The sequence below is a fragment of the Drosophila subobscura genome, chromosome J (assembly GCF_008121235.1).
Source record: "Drosophila subobscura isolate 14011-0131.10 chromosome J, UCBerk_Dsub_1.0, whole genome shotgun sequence".
NCBI classification, from domain to species: domain Eukaryota; kingdom Metazoa; phylum Arthropoda; class Insecta; order Diptera; family Drosophilidae; genus Drosophila; species Drosophila subobscura.
This window is the reverse complement of record NC_048532.1, coordinates 17,490,379-17,515,943: the sequence shown is the minus strand read 5'-3', so window position 1 is coordinate 17,515,943 and position 25,565 is coordinate 17,490,379. Positions and strand designations below refer to the sequence as shown.

The window sequence follows — 25,565 nt, the reverse complement described above, 5'->3', positions numbered from 1 at the left end:
TTACAGGTTAGTTGGAATACTCAGCCACGCATTTATATTTTTAGCCAATGAATGCATTAATTTTATACAAGAATGGCAAATTTGAAAGACTCTCTTTTGTTGGATTCCTTATAAAGTAAGGTTTAAGGAAAACAGGTAAAAGCATAAAACGTAAGTGTGTTACGTCATTGTCGCTGGTCACACCAGTTCAGCCATTTTCAGTATGCGGACTCATCTCTGCGACCAACCAATTTCGCTGTAGCGATTAAATATAAAAAAAATAATAAATAAATAAAACATGTTGATCTCTCGCGTGTTTCGTTTAATTCACGACAAACGCCTCAGCGTGCCCGTTTTGAGGTGCTTCCACCACGAGTTCTCCAAACCCCCAACAGAACCGACCAAGGAAAAGGAAACGCAAGTCAACAGGAATCCCTTCCAGACACTTGTCGGCGGCGTGCAAAACAAATACAAAGTTTTCCGCGACGATGAGGCGCCCGAGATTTTCGATGTGGAAGAGGCACGCCACCAGGAACAGCAACTGCCAGATGAGTCGGAGGAAGCTCTTGATCAGTACTATGGCTTGAATCTGAAGCGTAAGTTGCTGGCTTTTACAGAGATTAAAAATGACAGAAAATTCCCTCCCACAGGTGGCATTCGCGGAGTCTTTGATGTCGAGGACTTGGTGGAGCTGCTGCGCAAAGAGAATGTGGATGATATATTCGTTTGCTACGTGCCCGAAGATCTCAAGTATGTGGACCATCTGGTGGTGTGCAGCGGCCGCAGCTATCGACACATGATATCCACGGCGGAGTTTGTGCGTCGCATGTTCAAGATTAAGCGCACCAAAGGTGACATTCTGCCCCGCATCGAGGGCGACAAGAGTCGCGACTGGATGGCCATGGATTTGGGTGCGTCTCGGCAACGAAATATTCCCCCAAGCTGTCCAAAAACTAAACCTTTTCCGTGTTCTTTTCAGGCAACATTGCCTTGCATATATTTTCGCCAAGGGCCAGGGAGGAGTATGATCTGGAGTCGCTGTGGGCCATTGGCCCCACGTACGATCGCGAGAGCCAAAAGCCGCACAATCCCTACGGCGATTTGTTCATGGCGCAAGCCCCGCCAGTCGTCGAGCAGCAGGAGGGGAAGGAGGAAACGTTGAAATAGTTTTGGCAAAAGAGAAAATACACGGCAAAGCAATCACCAGACCACAGCACCGTCTGAGATCTTTTTGTGGAAGTCGTACAGGCTCGGAAAGACATGATCACGGTCGATATCCTCGCCGTACTTCTTCACCAAGTACGAGTAGCTCTTCTCGTGCACCAGCGCCGCGTGCCAGCCCACCTCCTTGGCTGCTAGATAATCTGTCGTCGGGCCATCGCCCACATGCAGGCACTCCTCGGGCTTGAGGTTCTGCAGGCCCGACGCTTCCATGGCGCGCTGAAATATCACTGGGCCCGGCTTCTCCGCCTGCGCCTCGTACGAGGTGAGCGCAAAGTCCAAGTACTGGTCCAGCTTGGTGTTCTGCAGCAGCACCGGCAGACGGGGATCAAAGTTTGCTATGACACCCAGCTTGCACTTGTCCGGTTTGAGCTCTTTGCGCAGCTGCTGCAGCAGCTCCACGCTGCCATTGCAGGGCTGCCAGCAAATGGATGTCTTGTACAGCTCCAGCAGATGGTTGGAGAAGTTCGTGAGCTTCTCGTCTGGGATGGCAGCTCCGCTCTCCGAGAAGGTGCCTATCGGTCAACGAGGATGATGATGATTGTTAGTAGAGATTGCACTTTGGAACAAGCTGCTTGCTGGTTTATCAAACGAAACACTCGACACACAGACACAGCCACACACGCTCACCTGCTATCAGCTGACGCCACCATTGCTGCCACTCCAGCTGGGGTTTTGTGTCCCGTCCAAAGTTTGGATAATCCCGGTTCATTTTGTACCTGCAAGGGGAGGAATTTGGCATTATCCTTAAGCAGAAGCTGCCTGCGTGCACTCACCAATTGGCCTTGAAGTTCTTGGCCAGCTCATTGTTATCACAGCGTGCGCCGAACAGCGCCCCAATCTCGCCATACTGCTTGCCGGGACTCGTGCGAAACTGCAGCAGCGTGTTGGTCACGTCGAAGGTGATGAGACGAAAGCGATTCAAGCTGCGCATCTCCGCTCTGGCTGGACGCTCGTTTGCGAATGAAATCTGCCGGCGTACTACGTGAGTTGGTGGCTGTTTTTGTTTTGTGTATCACTTTCAATGACTGAAAGTCAATCCGATCCGTTCCGTTCCGCCGCCCGCTGCCAGTGTGCTGCGCTTATCAGCTAGTAGCGGGCAAAAGCAGCTGCAAAACATTTCAAATGCTGCCTCTGTGTGTGTGTGCGGATTGGATTAATGACAGTGGCTTTCGTTTCGTTCATTTTGTGGCCCCCAACAGTGATGATTTCCCGCTTATCACGGGTGTCGTTGGTGTCATATTAGTATTGACTTGCAATCTGCACTGATTACGCGCCCTGTGCAAACATCATTATAATAGATAGTCCAACGTAATGTTAGTAATTTCCACTATCAGCATGGTGACCGCTGGCTGCTGTTTGCATTTAATTTTTTAACGGAAAACGTAAGCAGTGGGCGCCATCTGTTGAAGTTTAACTGCACTGTGACAGTTGCTGCTTTTTAAAGCAAGAGGGCGCTGGTAGTCGATTTCTCTGCAAATGTTATCGAAACATGGCGCGCTGTTTGATTTGAAGGAGGCCTTTACTTAGAAAGGAATTTGCCTGGGATGGATACCTTGGCGCCTACCTTTTAATCTTATCTTTTCGCCACACTTTACCAAGAATTGGCTGCACCCCCGTCTGCACAGGCAACGCTATAAATAAGAGCCTGACTTAAGTTTTGGGTTTCTATGGAAGGGCGAGGTTCGTGGGTTTCGTCCTCAAAAATTCCACACACATTCCGCTTGTCAAGTTCCACTGACTCGTGGTCGTGGCTGCGGTTAGGGTTCCTTCTTTTTGCTGCTTTTCGGCAGTCGGGGAATGTTGCATTTTATTTATATGGAATAACTGCCGCGCGCTACCAGGAAAAAGGAATTTCAGACAAACATTCCACGCGCAGAAATTGATAATGCCATTAAAAACATTTATCAAATAATTGCAAGCTTGATTGGATCTGGCAAACAGCGATCCTTAAAGCAAGGACACTCAAGGCTCACGTCCTTATCCATTAATTACTAATCACTTTGCCACCTACCTGGCTTATGCGCCACCTTATCGAGCAGGCAAAAAACTCAGTTACTGCATTCCCCCCTTCCCACTGCCCTGCCACAACTTTCAACGAAAAACTTTCCCAAGAAAAGTAACCAGCCAAAAGCGAGTCAACGACTCTCATGGAATTTCGTGTTGGCCCTTTTCGAAATGTGTCTGGCAGTCGGGGGGCCCAAGCTCCGCCACCCCCGCCCCTGCCCCGCAGTTGCCGCTGCTGCTGCCACTCGGCCTCCACAGTCCATGCAACTTGGGGCTGCCTTGCCTCTGCCTCACCTCACTGCCTGACTGCCTTTTAATATTATCTGCACTTTGGGTCGCTCTTTGGCTGCCGCCGCCGCCGCCGTCGCCGCTTTTGTTGTTGTTGTTGCTGCTTTGATTGGTCGTTTTAACCTGTTTGCGAATTTCTACCATGTTAATAAATAATTTTTAGAGGAGTTTTTAGAGGAGTCGACAGCGGCAGCGGCAGCAAAAGTACCGCACCAGCAGCAGGCAGGCAGCCAGGCAGCGCCATCGAGGTAGATGCTGGACAACTCCTCGTCGCATCCCAACCCATTTGGAGTCGGATTAGGTTTTGGCTGCTGCTGCTGCTGCTGCTTCTACTTGGTCTCTGTGTGACTTGGAATGCAGCCAGACAGCCAGCGCTGTCGTCTCCCGACCAACTACCGACTGTTCGCCCACTCCTCCAACTGCAGCTCCAAGTGCAGCTCCCGTCGATACTCTACCTTCTGCACTCCACCTGTGGCATGGTACTCTCAATTTTATAGAATTTTGTTGTGCAATTTCGTGAAGTTTGTTGCCTAAATTTCTCTAAAGATTATTGTAAAATCCATCAATGGCAGCTTTTTGGCAGCGCATAGCTGCGCCTGCTTGCGCTCCACTTGCAGCACTTCCACTTCACATTCACAGCTCCAACTACAGAGAGAAGTGCAACAAGAGCAGCAGCAGCAGCAGTCGCAGCCAGCAGCAGCCTCAACTTGATGGTGTTCTTGTTTGAAATTCCTTGCCTGCTTTTTGGTTTATTTTGTGTTTTGCTCAGCGCTTCGCATCGTCTTCGTCTTGTACCTCCCCATCCCACATCCCTTTCCATTCAATTTGTGGCCCCATCTACAGCCTCCATCTACCGTCTTGGTCGGGTCAGCATCTTCTTTCGTTCGTTCTGCCTTTGCCTCTGCCTCTGCCGCTGCCTCCGTCTCTCTGCTCGTTTGTTAAATGTTTGGGTTTTGTTTGAGTTTATTGAGTGAATTCCTGGAAAAACGCAGGAATTTGTCTTTGGTCTTTCAGTTCTGTTTTTTTCTCTCTCTCTCTCTCTCTCTCTCTTCCTCTCTTCCTCTCTCTCTCTCTTCGCCTTTCGTTGCACTTGAACGCTGTTCGATGTCATTGGTGCATAAAAATCGCTTTACGGCTTTTTGAATTTCGTGTGTCCGTTCCCAAGGTGTCTGTACGGGTTTGCTCTGATATGGGCTGGACAGGTGATTATGACTTTTTTAGCAGGACACCCAATTACGTACCGAAAACAGCGTGATGCTTGATCGGCAGCCAAATCGGTAAAGATCAACCAGGGCAAAAGGCAAGAGGCAAACCGAAGTCCTCTGCTGGGAACTGATCTGAGATTTTCGGCTGCGAAATATAATACCTTAATGGAATGGCAAAATGTTTTTAATTTATGCTTTAGCTACCAGATTTTTTTGGGGCAATGTTCTAGCATTGAGAGCACTTTTGGGGGCAGTGAAGAGCTACCCAAACTGTCTCTACAAAACCCTTTCAAGCAGCTCAACTTTTTCCAGCTTTGATCTTTTTCTAGCCCATCGCATCTCAATAGTTTCAAGTAAAATATAGAAAATTAGGTTAAAACACTAAAGCAACATATTTTATGGAACCCCAATGTGGAAGTATTCGAGGGGAGATCTTTCCGTTTCAGTTCCGGTAATCCAAAAATAGAACATCTTCCCGCTTGAATTTTCACCTCTCTGATGCCCCTTCGGCTGTTCCTAAATCACGCTGAAATATCTCCGGCATCGTTGGGGATCGAAGATCCACCCCCGCAGCAGTTCCCCTCAATGGTTTCCAAAAATAACGGAAATGGATGGGAAATCTTAAGAGAGTTTTTTTTTCTTTTTGCTATTTTCGAACGATGATTGAGTTGTAATGATTGGGGGGGAGCATCGATGGCATGGGGTTGGTTCTTCCGCCCTATATGGAAATGGATGGATATGGAATGCATATGTGCCACAACAGAATGTTTGTCTCTCAGTCTTTGTCTCTCTGTCTCTGTCAGTGTGTGTGTGTGTGCCACAAACTTCGGTTGCATTCCTGGGGCCAAGCAGCGTCGGGCACTAGGCATTCCCAGACGATGCTCCCCGCCGCCAGCGAAGAACGAAAAGAAAGCATCAGCGGCACTCGGGTGGGGGGATGAAACGTGTTGCATTTTGTGGACGGGGGGAGTACGCACAAAGCGCCCCCTGTAGAACTTTAAATACAACTTTTGCGCTAGAGCAACAGAGAGAGAGAGAGAGAGAGAGAGCGCACGAGCGAACATTTGTTTGCTTTGTAGGATTCTCCTTTGATTCTACGCTGCTCTGCTCTCCGCTTCGTCGCTGCTTCTTCATTTCTTTTGCTTTCTTTTCCGCCTTTGCGTTTGCCTTTTGCTTTTTCTTTTGGGTTTCTTTTTCCGCTACTTTTAGATGCTGAAAAAATGTTGCTATTGCAAGTGAATCCGAATTTGAATTTAGGAATGATCTGTTATGTGTGTCCGTGTGTTTGTGTTTGTATTTTTTCTATGTATAAATGGCTCTGGCCCACCACCCAGCCCACCAAGCCATCTCGTCCCGTCGCAGTGCGGTAGGGTACGCGGCGCTACACTTTCCTCTCTCGCTCTCTTATTTTCATTCTCTTTGTCTTATGCTCTTCTTCTACGCTCTCAATCAGTCGCATTTTGTACCGTTTGTTGCAGAGGGTATTATGATTTTAGCAACAGGAAGCAGCTTTACACATTAAGGCTTGGAATGTTAAGAGAGCATTGAAAATATCTGCAAAAAATATTGCCACACGTGGTTCTTAAATAGCCTACATATGTAAATCCGAATATAAGATTTGTGTTAGTTTTCATAGCACCGATCGGTGCAAAAACTCTATCAAACGTCTAGCTGCATGGATTTTCAAGGGTGTCTCCCTATGCTTTATTCCCTCCATTAAATCTTCTCATTTGTCCATTACTCAAAGAAAGCATAGGTTGGAAAGAAGAATTGCCAACGCTAGAGAGACGTTGACGCTGTCTAATTTGTGTGTGTGCGTGCGTGTGTGTGCTTGCGCCAGACAGTGCAAAAGAGATGGACGGACAGACGAAGCGCGTCACAGGGCTGCAGAAAACAGGCCAACTGGAAATCGATTGGAATGTCATGTGGTGTTGTATGCCACAGCCAACGCCTGGAAGTAGGCAATGGAAAGGTGTATATGTGTGTGTGGCAAGAGACCTGCCAGGATCAAGGCGATCGCTTATGCAGCCCTGGTTGTCGTAGCGCCACCATTGCGACATTACGTACATTCATACGTACATATGTATCTGCATACGTATTTACATTTCTATGGGATGCGTTGCTGTGTCGTCTGGCCAGTCTCTGTCTCTGGGCTATTTTCGAGCATGTTTTGGTCTGAAGGAAACCCAGAAGAGATGTGTAAGCACTGTGGCATCGTCGGTCAGCGACAGCGACGCGTAGACAGACGCAGAGGCAGAGACAGCGACAGAGAAGTTTCGATTTTTATTTTCGTCTAAAACATCTTTATGTGCTTTTAAATATGCTGCGAAGTGACATTAGATTTTCGTATGGGGTGGATGGATGCCCAGGGCAAAGGCAGGCTGGCAGCGGGGGGGAGGGGACAGCGGCGCACAGACAGATCCGCTACAGAAATAAAATTTGTCACAGACAGTTAGATCACACACAGATGTGTGTTGTCCGAGTGTCAGTGTGTGTGTGTGGATACAGACAGTTGCAGAGAGTGTCCCCCATGACTCTGCCTGCGCCTCTGTTATGCTGCTGTTGATGTTTTGATTGATAGTCGTCTCAGTGCCTCAGCTGGTCCAAGGTGGCAGCAGCAGCCCAGCTCCTGGCAACAGCAGCAACAGCGCCAGTGGCAGACAACCTTCCAGAGTGGTAGAACAGGTCTAGACCAAAACGATACAGCTATAGCAATAGCAACAGCCACAGCAAACAGCAATGTTGCTATGTACATGTATACATACATTTGTATGTATGCATGTATACATCCGTCTAAGTTGGCATTGCATGTGCAGAGCAATTTCCATGCACACTCATCATAAGCGGAGTACATTCGCTGTGTGTGGGGGGTTGTGGCTTGCTACCAAAGATGTGGAAATTAATTAGATATGTATAAACTGATACATCTAATCTATCAAAAATCCCCAGGCTATAGCAAATAACAGCGCTAACAGTACCCGTAATATTCTCCAGACATAAACTAAAGATTATTCCACCACCCAGGAAGAGTATTCTTCCATTCGTTACCTCTTCTTTCTCTGTCTCCTCCTTCCTCTTTTTTGCTTTCCTCTGCATTTATTTTCGAATTATTGCACAGTTCTTGAGTCATTCTTCCGCGTTCTTGCATGAAAATGACCGTTGGACTGTGGCAGGAGGGACTCTAGCAGCGGAGACTGTTGCCAGGGGGGACTGTTGCACTGTGGCAGTGGCAGCTGATGATGGTTTGCTGTGGTATTTGCAACCGTATTTGGCAAAAATTAGCAATGCCTTTGTCTGCCTCATTGTATGCAGATGCTGCAGATTGCCCAGAGACCCTGCGACTGGCCACGGGCACTCCCTAATGCAGGGCCAACTGCAGCAGCAGCAGCAGCAGCATTAGACCTAGACACATGAGGGCGACGCAGCTGATAACAAAAGGGCATGAAGGGAACCAACTGCATTCCACACATTCCACACGGGCGATGAGCGACGACAGCAACAACGACGACGACGACGGCGGTTTTTCATATTCAAATGCAGAGAGCCCCCAGACTCGGACTCAAACAGAGACTCAGACTCAGACCAGGTTCCAGCCCATCCATGGCTCTGAGCCGCACTTAACATAACAACAATGCACAATGCTCCAGCGGACAAATGGACAACGGACGGGGCATAGCGGACAGCGGACAAACGGACACTGGTAGTGGTTGGTGCTGTTGATGGTGATGATGTTGTCGCTGCAACTTCAAAAGCTGAGCAAACATGAGGGGGCACAGGAGGAAAGACAGACCCCTGAGCCCCGAGAATGTGAGAAAGAGTTGGACAACAAAGTTGAAGCTGGCGACGCTTCCAGGCCCAGGGCCCCCGAAGCCTGGCGCTGGCTGTGGGTGCGAAACCAATTTACAGCCGTCTGTTTGGTTGCTTGTGGGGTGTGAGGTGTGGGGGGTGTGGCAAGACTCTTGATTGGAGATTATTGGAAATTTACCTCATCACACCTCCAAGAACTCCATTGAGCATCTAGCATCTACCTGAAGCAGACAATGGCTATGGGCAGTGGGATAAACTAGAGGGAGAAGTTTGACTATCTTTTGGCTGTGATGTGCCAATGGTTTGGGAGTTGCTCTACACAAAACTTTAGGATTATGCAGCGGGGATTTGCTTTATGGAAGGATCTTGCAACTAGGAAAACTTATGCTCAAGTTTTGTGTACTTTAAGTTACACATTTTCATGCAAACTTCACGCGTTTTCGAACACAAATTGTTCCCAATTATAAATCGAACTTTTTCGTGTAGTGGGAACTCCCCGAAATTGCATTCCCACAGCCAGAGCCATAGACAATCGAGCAGACCAAATCCCCTTCCCAGATTCCACATCCCAAACAGATCTCAAGTGTCCCGGGCATAATAATGAGATTGCATGGGTTGGGCGGCGAATTCAAAAAGTGCATCGAAGTGTGTGGGAGACGCTGAGCAAACAAACAAATTGGGCATATTTGAGACTGATACTCTTGCGGGTGGAGAGTGTAGGGTGTAGGGTGTAGGGTGTAGGGCGTAGGATGTCTGGGCAGCCCGCTGTGTTTCGCTGCGTGTGACACCCAAGTGGTGCCTGGCACTGGCCATCGGGTGCGGCATCGATAGCTTGCAAAATTCGTGGAAGTCATTGAGTTGAGCCATTTGAAATAGGATCGGACACTGACAGGCTGCTTCCCGGGAACGAACATTCATAGCCGCAGCGCTAGCTCGGTCGGTCACTTGCATTGAATGTTGTTTTCTTTACGAGCCCCCGCCATCGGCTCGGCTCGCCTCGGCTCGTTCGTTTTCCAAGAAGCTGGCAGACCAGACAGCCGACCAGGGACCACCACGGACACTTCTGGTTTTGTCAGCATGTAATCATTTTTGCTGACAATAACTTCCTGTGGCAGTGCCCGTGCTGGTGCCACAGATTACCCGAATGAATACAAATGTCAAGTGATTAGGGCGGAGTTATGGGTATTCCTGTGCGTGGGTGGGTGTGCCGATATCAAAGGATATTCCGTGGCTTGCCGCTGCCCGTTGACAGTGTGTCCTGATCCTTCAAGTGTGGGAAGTGATGTGTTGATTGCAAACAAGTACACTGACGACACATTGATCCGAAAATGTGCCCAATCTTGGGTCCAGACTGGACCTGGCTTCGGTGCGGCATCAAAGATTCGGCTTCTCGGAATTGCCCCAGAGACCTTTTCGGGATTACTGTAAATATGCAATCAATTTTTATCGATACTCTCCAGGGTTCTCCCCCCCCCTCTCTCTCTCTCTCTCTCTTTCTGTGTGTTTTTGGGTGCATTTACAGCGTGAGATATTTTTGTGTTTCTCACAAGAGTCGCCAGGGGCAGGGTCAGTGGCTGTGGCAGGGGCTGTAAATGCCATTCATGATCGTCATAATATTTTCTTATCCTTTGGAACTAATTTGTTGCTGGGCATCCTTGAGCCTGGGAAGGGATCATAGCGCAGGGAGTCTGGGAAAGAAAGTGGAATGCGTTCATTCTGAAATTCTTCAATTGATAAGTGCTAGTTCTGAGAATTTGGTTACATTTTTGACTAACTCCCTGTGGAAGTGCTCTTTCCAGTCGGTAAACTTCAGTTATCTCCTTAATTTATTTTGATTTTTTGAGCTCCAATCATTTAATGTCCACAGATCTATCCCACACTTACGCGTATTTAACTCTTTAATAAATTGGTTACCGATATCCAAGAAAACTTTCCTCTTTCTTTCCAAAAACGAGACATAAAATTTATGGTGCCCATCGTTCTATCTGCATCTGGGGGATCATTTCCACATCACGAATCTTCTTAGCCGCCTAATAGTTTTCTGTTCCATTGATGGATCCCTAATCTGATCTGCTTAGAGAGTGCCGCTCGATTGGAAGATTGGAAGATATGCCCCTTCCTCGCTCCCCTTCGATTCGTTTTTTGTTTCATTGGGTTTCGTTTATAATTTTCTTGATGTGTGTGGGGGGGTTGGGGGATATCTGTGAGATACGAATAGTGCCAAGCTTATTTGTCCATCCATTGGATTGCTTGTCTGTCTGCCCGCTTGTCTATTTGACTAACTGTCCGTCTGTCGCGTCTCCCTCCCTCTCGGTTGTGTCCGGCAAGAGGGCCTCTGGTCTGTGGTCTCCGGTCTCCGGTCTCTGCCGCTGGCCTCCCCTTTCGGGGTCGCTCCTCTTTACGACCCATAGTCGTAGGTTGTTTTGTTATGGTTGGGCCCATTACTGCATTCCATATGCACAGTGTTTGCCTTGATGTTTTTAGGGTGTTTCCATTGGTGTTTGCTGCTGGAATGGTGTTGTAGCTGTTGCTCTTGCTGCTGCTGTTGTATCTGTTGTGTTACAAAATCATTCATCGCACACACATATTGAAATTGTAAAAGGCAACAACAGCAGCAGCAGCAGCATGAATGTAGATAGAAACATATAAAAATTCTTGGCATTCCAATGAATCATGCCATAGATGTGTTGCTGCTGTTGCTGTTGCTGCTGCTGCTGCTTCTGCCGCGACAGCGACAGCGACAGCCACTCACTACTTCAACTTGATGTAAACTTTAATTAGGTAACATTGAGGTATGTGAAGGTATGTACACACACGTTCTACTCGGCCCCTGCCACTGCCACTCCATGGAAGCTTTTCGAGCTGTACGGCAGGCCTGCCATGGGATGGGGCAGCAGGCAGCAGGCAGCACACGGCAAAGCGACAGGCAACAAGTATCTAAGAGATACGCATGCATATCTATCACCTATGGCCAAGCACTGAGAGAAAAAATAACTAGAGGGAATACTTATATTTGTCTTCCCTGGTGCAATTTGTGAATGATCTGCTAGATCCCTTAATTAGTTTAATTTATTTAGTTTCCCTTGTTCTTTTCATTTTATTATTTTATTCCTCTTACCACGCAGTTTTCTCTCAGTGTTTGTCTGCTCTCTGTCCTTGTCTCTTCTTCCACTTCCATTCCATTCCATTTCATGTGCGGTGCGTGAGTGACTGTCTATCTCTATCTCATCTCCCTTGCGCTCTCGCTCTCTCTCTCTCTCTCTCTATCTCTCTGTGTGTTGCTGTTATAATTGTAAATAATGATGATAACGCGATTACAAGCCTGGTTAAAGAATTTATTGTAATTCGCTGGCCATTTGAGTAAGAAATTAAGGCAAACAGGTTATAAATATTTGAAATGCCGCACTAAACCCCAGCGCACAAGAGAGAGAACGAGAACTCTGTCAAGGATTGGCCTTATCGAGGATGGCCATGGCGAGTGTTGGAATGAGGCAGTGGTAGGGAAGGGGGTTTGTGTTTGGAGTGGACGGGGGCAGCACCTTTCTTATCTGTGTGGCAACATGGAAATGGAATGAATTGGAATGCACGCTAAGAATGATAAACGGTACATGGCAGCGATTGATCGAGCTGTGACTTAGCCGCGGAGCAGCGAGCGAGAGAGAGGCTGAAAGGAAGCTTTATGCTGAAAGGGAGCTTTAAGCTGGCACAGCAAACCAGGGGAAGATCTACTTTCCAACGGGATGAAGGACAAGCGCCGGTTTCCACTCTCTTTCTGCTGCTCTTTGCTTTTTGCTCTCTTCCTCTCCCCTTTTCTGTGTGTCGCATGCCAAGCGCCAACTCCAAAATGTGCAGACAACGGCCCCCACACACGCTGACGCTGCTGTCTCTGCCGCTGCCACTGCCACTGCTGCAGATACTCGTACAACAAAAAGAACAACGTTGGAAAATTGTGAATGAAATGCGCGGAGGTCTAACCTCTTTCGTACGGAATGTGGTATTGCGACGTGCCACCACAACTGGTTTCTCTCTCTCTCTTTCTCTCTGGCTCTGGGCTCCCTTCACGCTGCTGCTGCTCCACTCCTCTACCGTACAGTCGCTGCCTCGTCATTATCGCTTTGCTGGCAAGGGTGGCGTTAGGTGGTCCCCCGCTTTTGCCGCCAACTGCCTCTCCAACAGTCTGCATCTGAAGCTTGCCGTCTTGCTCTTCGATCTGCTGCCTGCCTGACTTGCCCCCTCCGCGCAACCAACCTAACCTCCTCGTCCGTCCTCATGCTACTCCAACAAAATTCGAATCTCACGCTCGCGTATCTGCGCAATACACATACAAACTTACAGACATAAATACCCTTTGCAGAGAGTACTACGATTCGAAAAAGATGTTTGGAAATCAATTAGGAAACTAAACGAAGAGTACACTCGAGCTCAGCATCTTTTGCTGTCTGTCTGCTTCTTGCTAGAGCCGCAATTTACAAAATTTCTACCTGAAACTTTGCACGTTTTTGCTACCCAAGAGGCAACTGTAAATCCGCAAGAGAGTATCAAAAGTTTCGCTGTCGCTGCGTATTAGTTGCTTTTGTTTTTGTCGCTCCGCAGCGATTAGTATTTGCATTGGTATACATACGTGCGCATACGTGTGTATGCATGTGCCTGAAAGAGAGCATTGGGCAGCAAAGCAGCGGCGGCGGCGGCGGCAGCGGCAGGCATCGTGTGTCAGAGAGTAGGTGATAAATTGGCGCAAGAGTGTGCGAGCGAGCGCGCGAGTGAGTGAGCGATCAATTGGCATATTTCGTGTGTGCATGGACATGTGTGTGTGTGCGCTTGTATGAGTGAGAGACATCGTTAGGCTTTTTGTTAGCTTTTGACATTCTTGCCCCCCCGCTCCGCTCCGCATCCCTTGCACTGCTTGTTGGCGCTCGCTGCTTTTCGGCGGGGCACACTCGCAAAGTGGGAGGGTTTCGCTCTCACCCGTTGTTGTTGGCAGCGGAGTGATTGAGAGCGGCCAGAGAGGGAGGCAAAAAAAAAAAACATAATGGCGGTTTTATACATTTTTATAGAAAAAAAACCTAAAAACTGCGTTGTAACAAATTGTTTAAACTTTTATTGCCTTTGCCTTGCATTCGTTTTGTTTTTCCGACTGCCGTTCTCCCAATTTTTTCGACTCAATTAAGCAATTAATTATTGAATATTGAATTTGGAATATGGAATATTGATTAGAAAATGTCGTTTCGATTCTTCGACAATCTTTTATTGCTTAATTATGTAATGGAGTTTGTCAATTTCCAAAAAAGATCAACATTTGGTTTAATTTGATTGAAATTAATTTTAATAAGCATATTTAATTGAAATAAAAGTGCACTTTAATGCATAATTTTTAATTTTTGTTAAATTATTTTTTGTAGCTTTAATTTATGAGCATCAAAAACTATTAAAATCTTTTCCAACATCATTAAATATTTGTTGCTTAGTTTCAACGATTATTTTTGGGCGTTTTACAGAGAAAACGTGTGAAAAACTTCAACAAGATGCAAATATTTATAATGATTTATTGCCATAGATCAAAAATATTTTATTTCCAATTGGTTTCTATGAATTTTAGAATTGTATTCTTTACTTTTACTTCTTTACTTCTGGGATTATCCATAATAAGAGGGCAATTCCTTAGACATCTTCGAGTATCTTAAGTACCATTTCCCTAAGTACAATAGGTTTCGATTATAACTAGAGATATCATCATAGATTTCATCATAGATATTTGTAGTCCAAGGAGAGCATCTACTCTTGCCCCTAATCTGCTTCAAATCTCATCCTTACGATATTTACCCGCCATAGACCTAATTTTTAGGGCTTCCAAAAAACCCAAAAGAAATATATTTATTTTTGAAACGGGTACTTCTACTTTTCCTTCCATAATTCACACGCACAAATGTCCGGGGAACCCTTTTGATCATCCAAACCAGAATCAAACCCCTCCGAAAAATCCCAAAAATAAAGGGTAAAAATTGTTGAAAAATATTTGCAATAAACAAAGCGCAGAGGCAGAGGCAGAGGCATTAATGAAGAACAACAGAAGGAATTGTGCATGGCATGCAAATTTATTTGGCGCATTAAGCAAACGCAGTGCGAAAACGGGAATGGACGTGGAACCGATCCAGGGTCCAGCGAGTGGTTCCCCATAAACAGGATATGGCAGGGTGGCCACGAGGCAGGGCAGGGCAGGGCAGGGCAAGGCAAGGCAAGGCGAGTAATTATGTTGGGTTTTGTGTGTGTATTATAATTAACATTTCTGGGAAAATTCGAATGCGTTGAGCAGGACAAAAGCCAGGCAAAAAACCCAAACCCAGACACACAGACGGAGAGACACAAAGGGACTGGAGAGGTTGTGGTATGTAAGTGAGGAGAGGAAAGGAAAGGAAAGGAAAGGGATATTTTTGCGCCTTCCCCCATTCGAAATGAGAAGACGATCGGCGAGCGACCAAGTCCTTTTGCTTACTTCTTGTTGTTCTACTGGTTCTGCCGGATTATGTGCGGATTTTTGCACAGTCCAGCAGAATAATCATAATGAACAGCAGACACACACACACACACACACAAACACACACAGACAAGCAGCGAATTCAAAAGAAAAACAAGAAGAAACCCGCTCAGTCCTGGGCTTCCTCTTCCTGCCACTCCACACTCCGCACACCGCACACCGCAGTCTCGTGCTCATCTTTCGCTGAGGTGAGAAGATTTTCTCTCTCTCTACCCGTGCGGCAGCATTCCAAGCCAAAAACTTGAGGTGAGAGGACAATCAACTCGCAAACAACTCTGGCACAACCAGGAACAGGCCCACAAGGCTGGCCGCTGGAAATCCCATTCTGGGTTTCAGCCAAAACCTCAAACCAAACTCGTGGCCAACTCAAAGCAAAAGCAAAGCAAAGCAAAGCGCTTGCGCCTATTTAATTTGGCTGCCGCCAACATTTTCGAAGCTCCCACAGATTCCAGATATTCCCATCCCATCCCATGGGCCATCCACTCCACTTCAGTCCACTTCGCTCCTGCAATCTGCTGCCAGCCTCCTTATGGCTCCACCCTTTGCTGCCGCCCACCCCTCTGCCCGTTGTCTTGGCATCTTGTTAACGATCAGGCAACAGGATTCTGCTATTTTGTCGCTGCTGCCACACAGTAAAAGGTAGAAAGAAAACAAACCAGCCAAAATACAACAGCAGCAACAACAACAGCAAAAAGAAGCAAAGAAAACAAAACGAGAGAGCGCAAGAATGCTCCTGGCTGGCAGTCGAGGGAATGGGCCAAGGGATACCCTGTGGGAGTGGAGCAAAGATGTGAGAGGTAGAGCCAGGTAGAGGGTTGTCCGGGCAGATATTTTGTGCGTTATTGATTGATCAATTTCAGGCAAACTTAAAGCTTATCTCATGAAATATTTAATAATTATTGCACATAGAAATTATGTCCACTAAAAGAAGTCGCAGATTCAACTTTTTTGGAAACACATAGAAGAGCGGCAGTTTGAAGGAAGATTTAAAAAAGAAATTGCTGCAAATGAAGCTTCAGATAAATGCTGAAAAATGCTGCTGCCAGAGGCTTATCGTAAGTTCGAAGATCTTCCAGAAATATTACCAAATTGGTGCTTAAAATTGGTTCCAACGATAAATCGAAATATTGCTGCTTATCTTCAGATAATAATCCTCTAGAATCTTTAATTTGAAACCCATCAAAAAATCTATTATCCTTCTACCAACTCTTAACCCTCACCTGCTGCTTGTTCAATCCTCTGCCTACTCCCCATGCCCAGGCAATGGGTATTCCAGCCAGCAGAGGCAACAACAAAAATTATGCACATTCCAGAGGCATCCACCGCAGTCCCAGCCCAGCCACATCCTCAACCCCCAACCCCAACCCCACTCCCCGCTCCGTTCCGTTCCGAACCGAACAGCGGCATCCCAAAAAGAAATGTGCCCCGCACACGCACACACAAATCGCAGCAAATGCAAAAGTCAGGGGCTACCAGCGGTGCAGGGCGCGTCCACTCCAGACGAAGGTGGGGCAAAAGGAGCAGCGAGAGCAGCAGCAGCGATTGGCAGGCAAACAGAATAACTAAATGCGAGACTCCAATGAAGGAGATCCTCCTGCTGCTCCCCGCCATTCGGGTGGTGACACCACCAGCACCGCCAGCACCGCCAGCGCCTTGGTCGCCTGCTGCACCACCCAAGTGCTACAATGTTGTTCTCTTGGAATTTGGCTTTCTCTTGTCGCCGGCTTTATTAGCCAAGTCTGCACACAGACACACAGCTACACACACGCCTGGCCTGGCCCGGCCCGGCCTGGCCCACTCTTCAGGCTTGAGCCGCGAGTGCAGTCTGCACCGAAATTCCACAAAGAATTTTAAGTGTATTCAATATGAATGTCTGGGTCTGGGGCATGCTGCAACTGCAACTGCGGCAGAGGCTACGTCTCGTCCCTGGCCAAAAACCTGATGTGGGAGACGACGAACCAAACCGAAGCCGAAGCCGAACCGAAGCACTCCGCCAAACCCCATTCCAGGCTGGCACTGCCCTGCCGCCTCCGAAAAACCTGGACCCTGGCGAGGTAAACAGAAAGAGAGGAAGAGAGAGAGAGAGAGAGAGAGGTAGAGCGACGGGGGCGAGACACGGAGATCGGCATCGTATCTTGAAATGAAATGCAAAGAAAAGAAAAATAACAAAAACAAAGTTTCTCACGTTCCTCTTCCGAAATTCTTGGAATTGCAATACATTAAAAAGAGGTCTTTGCTTCGTCTGCATACAGATGCACTCGACTCAATGTGTGCTTGTGTGTGCTGTGTGTGTGTGTGTGTGTCCGTGTGTGGCTGTGGCTGTGGCGGACAAGCGGACAGCAGTTTTGAGCCGTGCTACAACCGAACGCCGCGTTACCGCCACCGCCACCGCCACCCGTTCAACATATTCCTTTTTCTCATCGATTTTGAGAGACCTATAAGTGAATGTGAATGTGTCGATTGTGTGCACTGAGAGAAAAGCCATGGAGGAAATTGGAAAAACTTTTAGGCAGCAATGCTGGGAAGAGATGTGAGTTGTAAACAAAGACCATGGCCGTCTACCAATTGGCTGGCATGTGGAAACTAAGCTGAGAATGTTCATGGTCCCATATTCAAAATAAGAATTTTCCTTGCTACCCCAGGGATCATCTTTCCCATAGTTCTGATACTTGAGGATCTTTCCTTTAAAATTGTAACTGCTTAAAGTTTCACTTGTAAATGCTGATGCATATTTCGGGGAAGTAAAACCAAGGATCTAGTTGAGCTGTAAGTAGAAATTATGCGATGGATCTGTGCTTATTTTTTGTAGTATTTGATGGGCCTCAGGGCTCCAAGGAAGATCCCATTAATACATACCATTTCCTGGCAGATCCTTAATGGAAGGGAATCCACTTTATGTCAAATTTCTCTTCCTTTTTGCCCAACACTTTTAGGGCACTTTTAGCTTCTTTCCGCCTTCAGCCGCTTGTGTTTTCTCTCAGTGTAATGATGCATAATGCTGCTGTTGAGATTGTTTTTATGTTGTTTTTGTTGTTGCTGTGGACTGTGGCTGGTTTTGCTGTGGCTGCCACTTTGGCAATATGTTTTCTCGGTTGCCCCCCTTCAGTGCCTTGAGTTTGGTTTTGGGCCAAGAAGGAGCAAGAGCAGCAGCAGGGCAGGAGAGCGAGGCTGAGGGCATAATGAAAGTCGTCTTGGCTTGGCTCGTCGACAACATCGTCGGCGGTTTGATCAAATGAATGAATATTATCATCGATGCCTCTTGAATGTTGAACGAGCTGACTTGATGACCGTTCCCGTGCACCGGAGCGAGGTACGTTGAGAATTTCTGCTCCATCCACTTCCACTTTGTACCCTAGAAGCAGTTGGGTATGATGGCTTCTAGGAGCACTTTTGGGTGGAGAGTGTACTTAGCTGTGGCCATGAAAAGTGGCTGCCAGGTATGATACCTAAATGGCTGCAACTTTCAGACTTTCTGCTGCAATTTCTTTGTAATTTGGATCGTCCAGATCGTTCTTTCAGTGTATTTGCAGCTTCGTGGTTGCGAAGGAAGGTTTCTCCAGCTCATTCCTTGTTGTTGTATTGTTGCACCCAGCATCTCGCTGGCTGGCTGGCTGGCTGGCTGGCTGCTGGCTTTGGGTGCAAGTTGTTTGATCTAATTGGTTCATCGAACGCTGCCAGAAGCTGGCAGCTCCATCCTCTCCCTCTCTGTGGTCATGGGATTATGATGTTCCGGCAGAGCAGAGTCCATTGCATCGTCTGCCCTTCCGCTCGGTTATTGGCAATTGGTAGAGCAGCGTCGAGAGCCCATCATAGGCCAGGGCCATAAAAAGCAACGTGAAGTGGACTCCATGCAGTTGCCACAAATGCAGGCAGGGGGAGCCGTAGCTGCGCTGTGCGGGGTGCGGAGTGCGGGGCAACCTGCGACATGTACAAATACAGCAGTTTGGATATTTAACAAGAGTCAAAGTCGAACGAAAATTCCTGGAATTTCGGATTGGGTTCGGTTTTTATATTTTTCTTCAGGCTGCGGTAGAGGGGTGCCTGGAGTGGCGGGGAGTGTGGCGGGGGGGCCATAATTAAGTGGCCTTAAATGCCGCTAAAGGAATTTCTCGCAGGCGACATTATTATCAGTTCTTGGGCTGCCCCCCGCCCAAACCCCGGCACTGATAGGCCAGAAATTTGTATTCCTTTCCATATTGATGGCATTCGGCGTCGTTTCATTATGGATCTCATCCCTCCACGCCTCGCTGCTGGGCTTACAAAAGGCATTGAATGGGACTGGACTGGAATGTTCAGAGGTGCGAAGAGGTGCTAGAGGAATGGGAGGGGCTCCACATTTGCATCTGCAACTAAGAGAAACGAATATTAAATGCAAATCTATAACTGGCAGCTACTGCTGCAATTACCCATCCAAGATACATCCCCAAGTGGCAGGCAGAACAGGTTGGCGGAGGCAGTTGCACAAGAGCTCCTCCACAGTTCGTCATCAGTGGACATTCCAATCGAATGAGTTCATAGCCTCTGCGGCAAGTACTCACACGAGTGCTCGCACTCAGACTGCAGCTCAGACGCCGACTTGTACTTGTTCTCGGGCCAAGTCAAACCAGTTGCCCCATGACTCAGACAGTGGCAGCTTCAGCTGCAGCGCGGGAGGCTGGGGCAACTAATTGCATATGCATTTTGCATAATCTCGTAGTAATTACAATAGTTCGATCGAACGTTTGCCATTCACAAGCCAAAATGCAGCAGCAGCAGCGGCAGCAGCAGCAGCGGCTCCCAGGCAACTGCAGAGCCCGTCCATTGCCGTCGCTGCAGTTGCATTCATTCATTCATAAAACTTGCCGCTGCCGCTGCCGCTGCTTGTCTCTGCTGCTGCCGCTGCTGCTGCTGCTGTTGGCCTCTGCGGGTCTGGTCTGGCACCGCTGCACATTTCATCACTCCGCCACTCCGAAAAGCCGCAGACACACACCAACAGCCACGCTCCTCATTCTTAGTCGGCATGCCCTAACTTTGGGTGAGGGTACATCAGCAGCAAAACTTTGGTGTGGCTTTGGGTCTCAGATAGCTGATGTTTTTCCCTCCTTGGCAGCACATTTTTGGGTAATTTTTCCCAGTTTTACTCCCTTTACATCAGTCTCCAATGAATTTTGCTCCTTTCAGAATGATTTTTTGAGGTTTCCTCTGCTTAAAAGTTCCCCAAATACTCAGCCACTTGGCACTCCTCTCTACTCCCAGGCTTATCTGCACTCCTGATTGCCTTCCTCGTAAATCTCTCAACACCTTTCCCAGAGCCAGAGCTCATGGAGAGCATGTGCAGTTCGTTGCTGCTTTCCACTCCACTCTCCACTCTCCACTCTCCACTCCATTCTGGTTTTCTGTTGTTTCGTTTTGACACCAATGCACTTTGCTCTTATCGCACATAATTCATATCTGGTTTCTCGCACTGTAATTCCTTTCGGGTTTCTCCGTGTGTATCTCTGCATCTGTCTCTGTGTTTGTGTTAATCTCTCTGCCCCGCCACTGATAAACTGTAGAGCCAGAAGCAAAGTTGGTCAGAGGGCGCATCGACAAATAAAATGCTCGATGCACTTGCGATCGCTTGGGAACGACTTATTGTTGGCGCCTAATGCTTATTGTACATATATTTCAATTTATTAATTTCGTATGCATAAATCTTGCGCTTTATTTATTCAATTTGAGTCTTTGTTGTCTGCTGATCGCTGACTCGGTGGCCCTGGTGCACCCAGTCCCAGTCCCAGTCCCAGAACCATTCGTAGAGTAGAGTCCCAGGCGCAGCCTCTGCCTCTGCCTCTCTATAGACACAATGCATCTGGCTGCTGCTGCTGCTGCTGCTGCTGATGATGATGGTGCAGGGGCACTATCGTTTGAGCGGGGCACATTCGATCTTTGACTTGTAAATTCTTGGAATGCAGTTAGTGGGGCATTTTAATGGAGGCTGTCGCCGGTTGCCGGTTGCTGGTCGCTCGTCGCTCGTCGGTCCATGCTTGATGTTTGTATCTTTCGGATGCAAATGCAGCGTGTTGCACATGCCAGGGGGGCGGGGGAGCGGGTAGCATTGCATGCAGCATGCCAATAATTGAGGTCAAATGTGATTAAATGTCTAATCGATGCAACTATGCCAGAACCCACTTGCGACACTTGCCAGCCCAACTAATTTCTCACTCGCTGCCAGAAGAGATTCTTAGCAATTATTAAATATAATTAAAATGATTAGAATTGGATAAGATTTGAGAGACAAATCTGCAAAGTCGAGCGATAAGTAAGAAGAGGCTAAAAATGAAACTCGCAACTCAAAGGCACAAAGAAATTTTGATTGAAACTCTGGAGATTGTTACAAGATCAATTTTGATTATAATTTCTAGAGTTTCGTTGCAGAGTTAAGGGCTGCTTTTAAGGGTTGTTAATGCAATATTTAATTAAATGGTTATTATTATAGAAATGATTTGAAAAAGAGAAAAATTCAGAGCTGAAAATGATCAAAATCAATTCCTGATGCGCTTTTCGCACATTAATTGAAGTGAATAATATTTTTGGCTGAACTTTCAGAATATTAAGTGCCATGAGCTCTACGGATATCTCACACATCTTACACTTATATAAAAAATTTCTATCTAAATAAAATGGCCTTTAAATGGACTCAATTTCCTCAGAGTTCGGATCAAATATCGCTTCAAAAATTAGGGTTAAAACTCTAAAAAATATGGAAAAGAAACGATCGATCGCGTTGCCTCGTGTCTCTTCTCGGAGACGCCATTTTGTATGGGCTCTACTAAGAACCGTTGCTATGAACAGCATGGCGCCGGCGATCTATGAACGATGATGGGCTGATAATGAGTAATTTTTGGACTCCATTTATTTCGTTTGCATTGAAAAGATGCACTGGGGAGTGGGCGCAAAGATGGCTGCAAATGGTGAGAAATGAGACACGTCAATGAATTTAATTTCTACACCTGCCGGCCATTTTGTTTTATTTGCGTTTTGCGCTTTTTTGTTGTTGTTAATTTTTGCTTTTGGCTGCCGATTATTGCTAATTTCGGGCGCTCTCTTCCTCTGCCGCGCTCTCTCTCTCTCTCTCTCTCTCTCAAGTGTGTGTTGCTGTGTGTGTGTGGGAGAGTGGGGTTTTTTGGCTCACCGCAGCGGGGCTTGTGGTGGGGGGACGGCGGCAACGCAAGGCCTTGTGTAGAGCTGACCACGTGATGCGCTCTCCAAAAGTTAAATGTTTCAAAGAAACCAAAAGGCCATTTGCAGCCAAAGGGAAGCCCATCCTTGTGCAGCATGTGGCCTAGGGACATCATTTGGGCCAGGAACTGTAATAAAATTGTACAGTTAGCCTTTATTTTGTGGCGATTTCTTAATGAAAATTTCTTCAAAAATTGAGAAGAAATTTTTGCACAAAAATGTTGTCAGAGAGTCTTGGTGGGGCTCTGTGTGTGTGTGTGTGAAATGCTCCCAAAAACTAAGTGAAATACCACTAAAAAGTAGTATGTGTGTGTGTGTTTGTGTGTGTGTTCGTGTATTGGTATTGGGATGTTGTGCACGCCCCTATGCGTCGCTCGTTGCCAGCTTCGTCGTCGTTGTCGCTGCCGTCGCGCGACCCTTACGTCAGCAATCTAGCACGTGGACTATTATTAAAGCGTTTAATTAACTCGAAACATTTAGGATCAAATTCATAATTGGATTGACAGCACAGCAGCAGCATAAGGGGAAAGTCCCTGCGGATCGATGCACCCAAAAGTTGCGGGCTCTGATGCAACTTTCCCCTTCTTGATTTCTGAGCAGAAATTTTCCCATTTATTGTGGAAATTCTTTTGGGGCATTTCTTCTTTGTTCGTGTACCAAAAATTAATTAATATTTATTTTAATTGCAAGAAGTTTTTGATTTGATTTGAAATTCATTTTCAATATCATGCCTAGAGAAAATGTTGCCCCCATGGCACAAACGGCACAAACGGCACACACACGCACACCACACGAGAGCCCTCTCCGACACACACACACGCACACGCACACACCCATGACTTCTAGTATCCGTATCTGTATCGCTGTGTCGGTGAGCCGCAGTCGTCGTCGTCGCTTGTGTGATATGGGCATGATGTTACATATTTCATATGGCACACTGACTGGTTCTGGCTCCGTTTCTGTTTCTGTTTCTGTATGCGTAACTAGCTCTCCTCCCCACTGTCCACCCCTCTGCCCAGTCCACCATTCACCATTCTCCTCACTCTCCTTTCTTTGTGTGTATAAAGCCCCCCACCGCTTACTCTCCTCTGCCGCAGGAATTTTTGCTTCTTCCTCGTTTTTTTTTTGTTCTTCAGATTTTTTGTTGTTATTTTTTTTTGGGCTGCTTTTGATCGTATGCGTGTGGCTGGGTCTTTACACTGTGCACAAATTGGGTGTACTACCAGCGCCATGTTGGAGCCACGATCCCAAGTCGCGCTTGTGCAGAGCCACAGAATGAAGTTTATTTCATGGAGATGCCTGCGATCCAAGTGATATCCAGAACAGACGAAGAAAAAGCTGATTATTGAAGGTAGAAGAGAGCCAATTGAATTCGTTGTGCAACTCCCTTGAGATCGATCAGCATTATATTCATCAAATTTATAACAAAATGGGCCAGATTTATGCCTCAAGCTAAACCAAGTCTTCGGGCAATAAATCTTCTTACTTCTTATGCTGTTTCTCAATACAAATTGTACCAAAAATACCTATCAAAGTGCTCGAAAATGTTGAAACCAAAGCCAAACAATGACCCTAGAAGGGTCCAGCTATTTATTGCAATTGAAAACTTATCCTAAGCACATCAGAACCAGTTTGTTAAGACACCAACTTGAGTTTTCTTTGAATATTTTACAAGTACCAGCTGTCAATATCAATCAGATTTCCTTCTCATGGGAACAAGCTCCAATTTGACTACCTTGATGCAGTTTCCATAAAATAAATTTGACTTTTAACAGCCCTTAAAGCATTCACAAACCGTTTATAAGCAGTTTAAGCTACGCAAAAACCTTAAAATTCTCTTAAACTATAATTAAACTATTGCAAACCTTCGAAAATAGGTTTCCACTATTCAACTTCCCTCTTTTCCAGTCTAAATTCCATTTTTCCAAGCAACTCAGCGTTGACATCATAGTCTGATTTCATTCTTGTATTATGGGGCAACCCTCCAAAATTATTAATAACCAGAAAATTCCATCTTAAAGTCCACTTCATTGCCAAAAACCAGGCAAAAACCCGTTAGTTTCTGCGCTCGCCGAATCGCAAAATGGCGGATCGTGTTCGTTCATGAAATTTCTCGCTGTGCTTAGGCGACAGACGCCGTTCGTGCTCACCCATACAAACGCCCTGCAGCTAAGCTTTTCGCGTGCTGTCCGCATGTGACAGAGCGAGAGGGAGGGAGCGACTGATTGTGTGTGAGAGAGAAAGAGAGAGCGCAGGTTGTGTGTGTGTGTAGAGTATGTTTGCTATTGTTTTCGGAACAGTCACAGAACGTACAAACTTGCATATAAATTTTTAGATTTTTCACATTCAACTAATGGTTACTCCTTCTACTACTGATTCTACCACTACTGGCTGTTGTTTTTGTAATATTTTGTCCCTGCTGCCTTGCATATTCCTTTCCTGCGATTCTCTGCTGGCGGACAGACTCTTCTCTTTTCCCTTTTGCTCCATCTCTTCAGTCATCCACATTCTCGCTCGTTCGCTCGCTCGCCCGTTCGTTCGTTCTCCTACTGCTTACGTTTCGTGCTGCTGTTGTTGTTGTCGCTCTTCGGTGTGTTCCACGATGGCGTTAACCATTACATGCAAACTCGCACTCACAGTGTCGGCAGCAGCAGCAGCAGCGGCAGCGGCGGCGGCAAGCGACTGGCGGCAGCGGCAGCTGAAGTAGAAGCAGCATCGCGCAGCACATTCATTCATACTTGTTGCTCTTGTGTGCTGGCTGTGTGCTCGCGTGTCGCTGTGTGCGTGCGGTGTGTGCTGCTGCTGAGGGTGTGCTTCATCGTCTCGTAGTCAAACTAAATTCTGTGAGGCATTGAGTGAGGTTTTCAGTACGTCACCGACAGCGCACACCGCCAGAAGGAGGAGGCGGTGAACAGACACAGAGCCGCAGAACAACAGCACTTGGAGCCCCGACTCTGTGGCGCTTGGCTCTGGACGGACTCTGGCCACACATTTTCGTCATCCCACCACTGCCCCATCCACATGAGGGGGTGGGGCGGGCGCCCCCAGACATCAAAGTGAAGTGAATTTCAATTGAGAATCTTTTTCCAAGTCTCTTGTGTTGTGTGCTGCTGTCCATCGTCCGAGTGTGTGAGTGTGTGCCTGGTGTGTGTGTGTGTAATTATTAATTAGTTGCACCGAACCTCCCTCACTGCCACCCCACCACCCAGCGTAGTATCAGCCAAAAAAAGAAAACTTCCGACCAAAGTGACAAACAAAAAAAGAGCAAAAAACTAAACGCTAATTTTGCGACGCAGTTGAGGGAAGAAAAACGACTTAAACGGCGT

General features: G+C 46.9%; 3 protein-coding genes across 4 annotated transcripts in view; 1 reads left to right on the top strand and 2 right to left on the bottom strand.

Moving 5' to 3' along the window:
• LOC117893759 overlaps window positions 1-25,565 on the bottom strand; it is a 48,146-nt gene that overhangs the window by 16,987 nt on the left and 5,594 nt on the right. The window contains exon 1 of one of the 2 annotated variants that reach the window (XM_034800497.1): window positions 7,255-7,271. The exons of the other annotated variant lie outside the window; for it this stretch is intronic. The gene's annotated coding sequence lies outside the window, so the exon portion shown is untranslated. Of the gene's footprint in view, window positions 1-7,254; window positions 7,272-25,565 lie in introns of those variants that run through there. 2 annotated transcript variants of the gene reach the window in all.
• LOC117893771 lies at window positions 214-1,192 on the top strand. The gene is made up of 3 exons (XM_034800510.1): window positions 214-575; window positions 630-890; window positions 959-1,192. Exons 1-3 carry the CDS (start codon window positions 278-280, stop codon window positions 1,144-1,146), a joined length of 747 nt encoding a protein of 248 aa, XP_034656401.1. The 5' UTR covers window positions 214-277; the 3' UTR covers window positions 1,147-1,192.
• Window positions 952-2,186, bottom strand: LOC117893768 (rhythmically expressed gene 2 protein). The gene is made up of 3 exons (XM_034800508.1): window positions 1,977-2,186; window positions 1,831-1,919; window positions 952-1,715 (listed from the first exon to the last, which is right to left on the bottom strand). The coding sequence occupies exons 1-3, from the start codon at window positions 2,132-2,134 to the stop codon at window positions 1,180-1,182; spliced, it is 783 nt and encodes a 260-aa protein (XP_034656399.1). The 5' UTR covers window positions 2,135-2,186; the 3' UTR covers window positions 952-1,179.

What these genes read in the sequence shown, in the direction of transcription:
- LOC117893771 (XM_034800510.1), top strand. Translation starts at nt 278, where the DNA reads ATGTTGATCTCTCGCGTGTTTCGTTTAATTCACGACAAACGCCTCAGC. An exon ending in CTATGGCTTGAATCTGAAGC is followed by an intron (nt 576 to 629) that starts GTAAGTTGCTGG and finishes TCCCTCCCACAG; the next exon opens with GTGGCATTCGCGGAGTCTTT. An exon ending in CTGGATGGCCATGGATTTGG is followed by an intron (nt 891 to 958) that starts GTGCGTCTCGGC and finishes TGTTCTTTTCAG; the next exon opens with GCAACATTGCCTTGCATATA.
- LOC117893768 (XM_034800508.1), bottom strand. Translation starts at nt 2,134, where the DNA reads ATGCGCAGCTTGAATCGCTTTCGTCTCATCACCTTCGACGTGACCAAC. An exon ending in AAGAACTTCAAGGCCAATTG is followed by an intron (nt 1,920 to 1,976) that starts GTGAGTGCACGC and finishes CTCCCCTTGCAG; the next exon opens with GTACAAAATGAACCGGGATT. An exon ending in GTGGCGTCAGCTGATAGCAG is followed by an intron (nt 1,716 to 1,830) that starts GTGAGCGTGTGT and finishes GTTGACCGATAG; the next exon opens with GCACCTTCTCGGAGAGCGGA.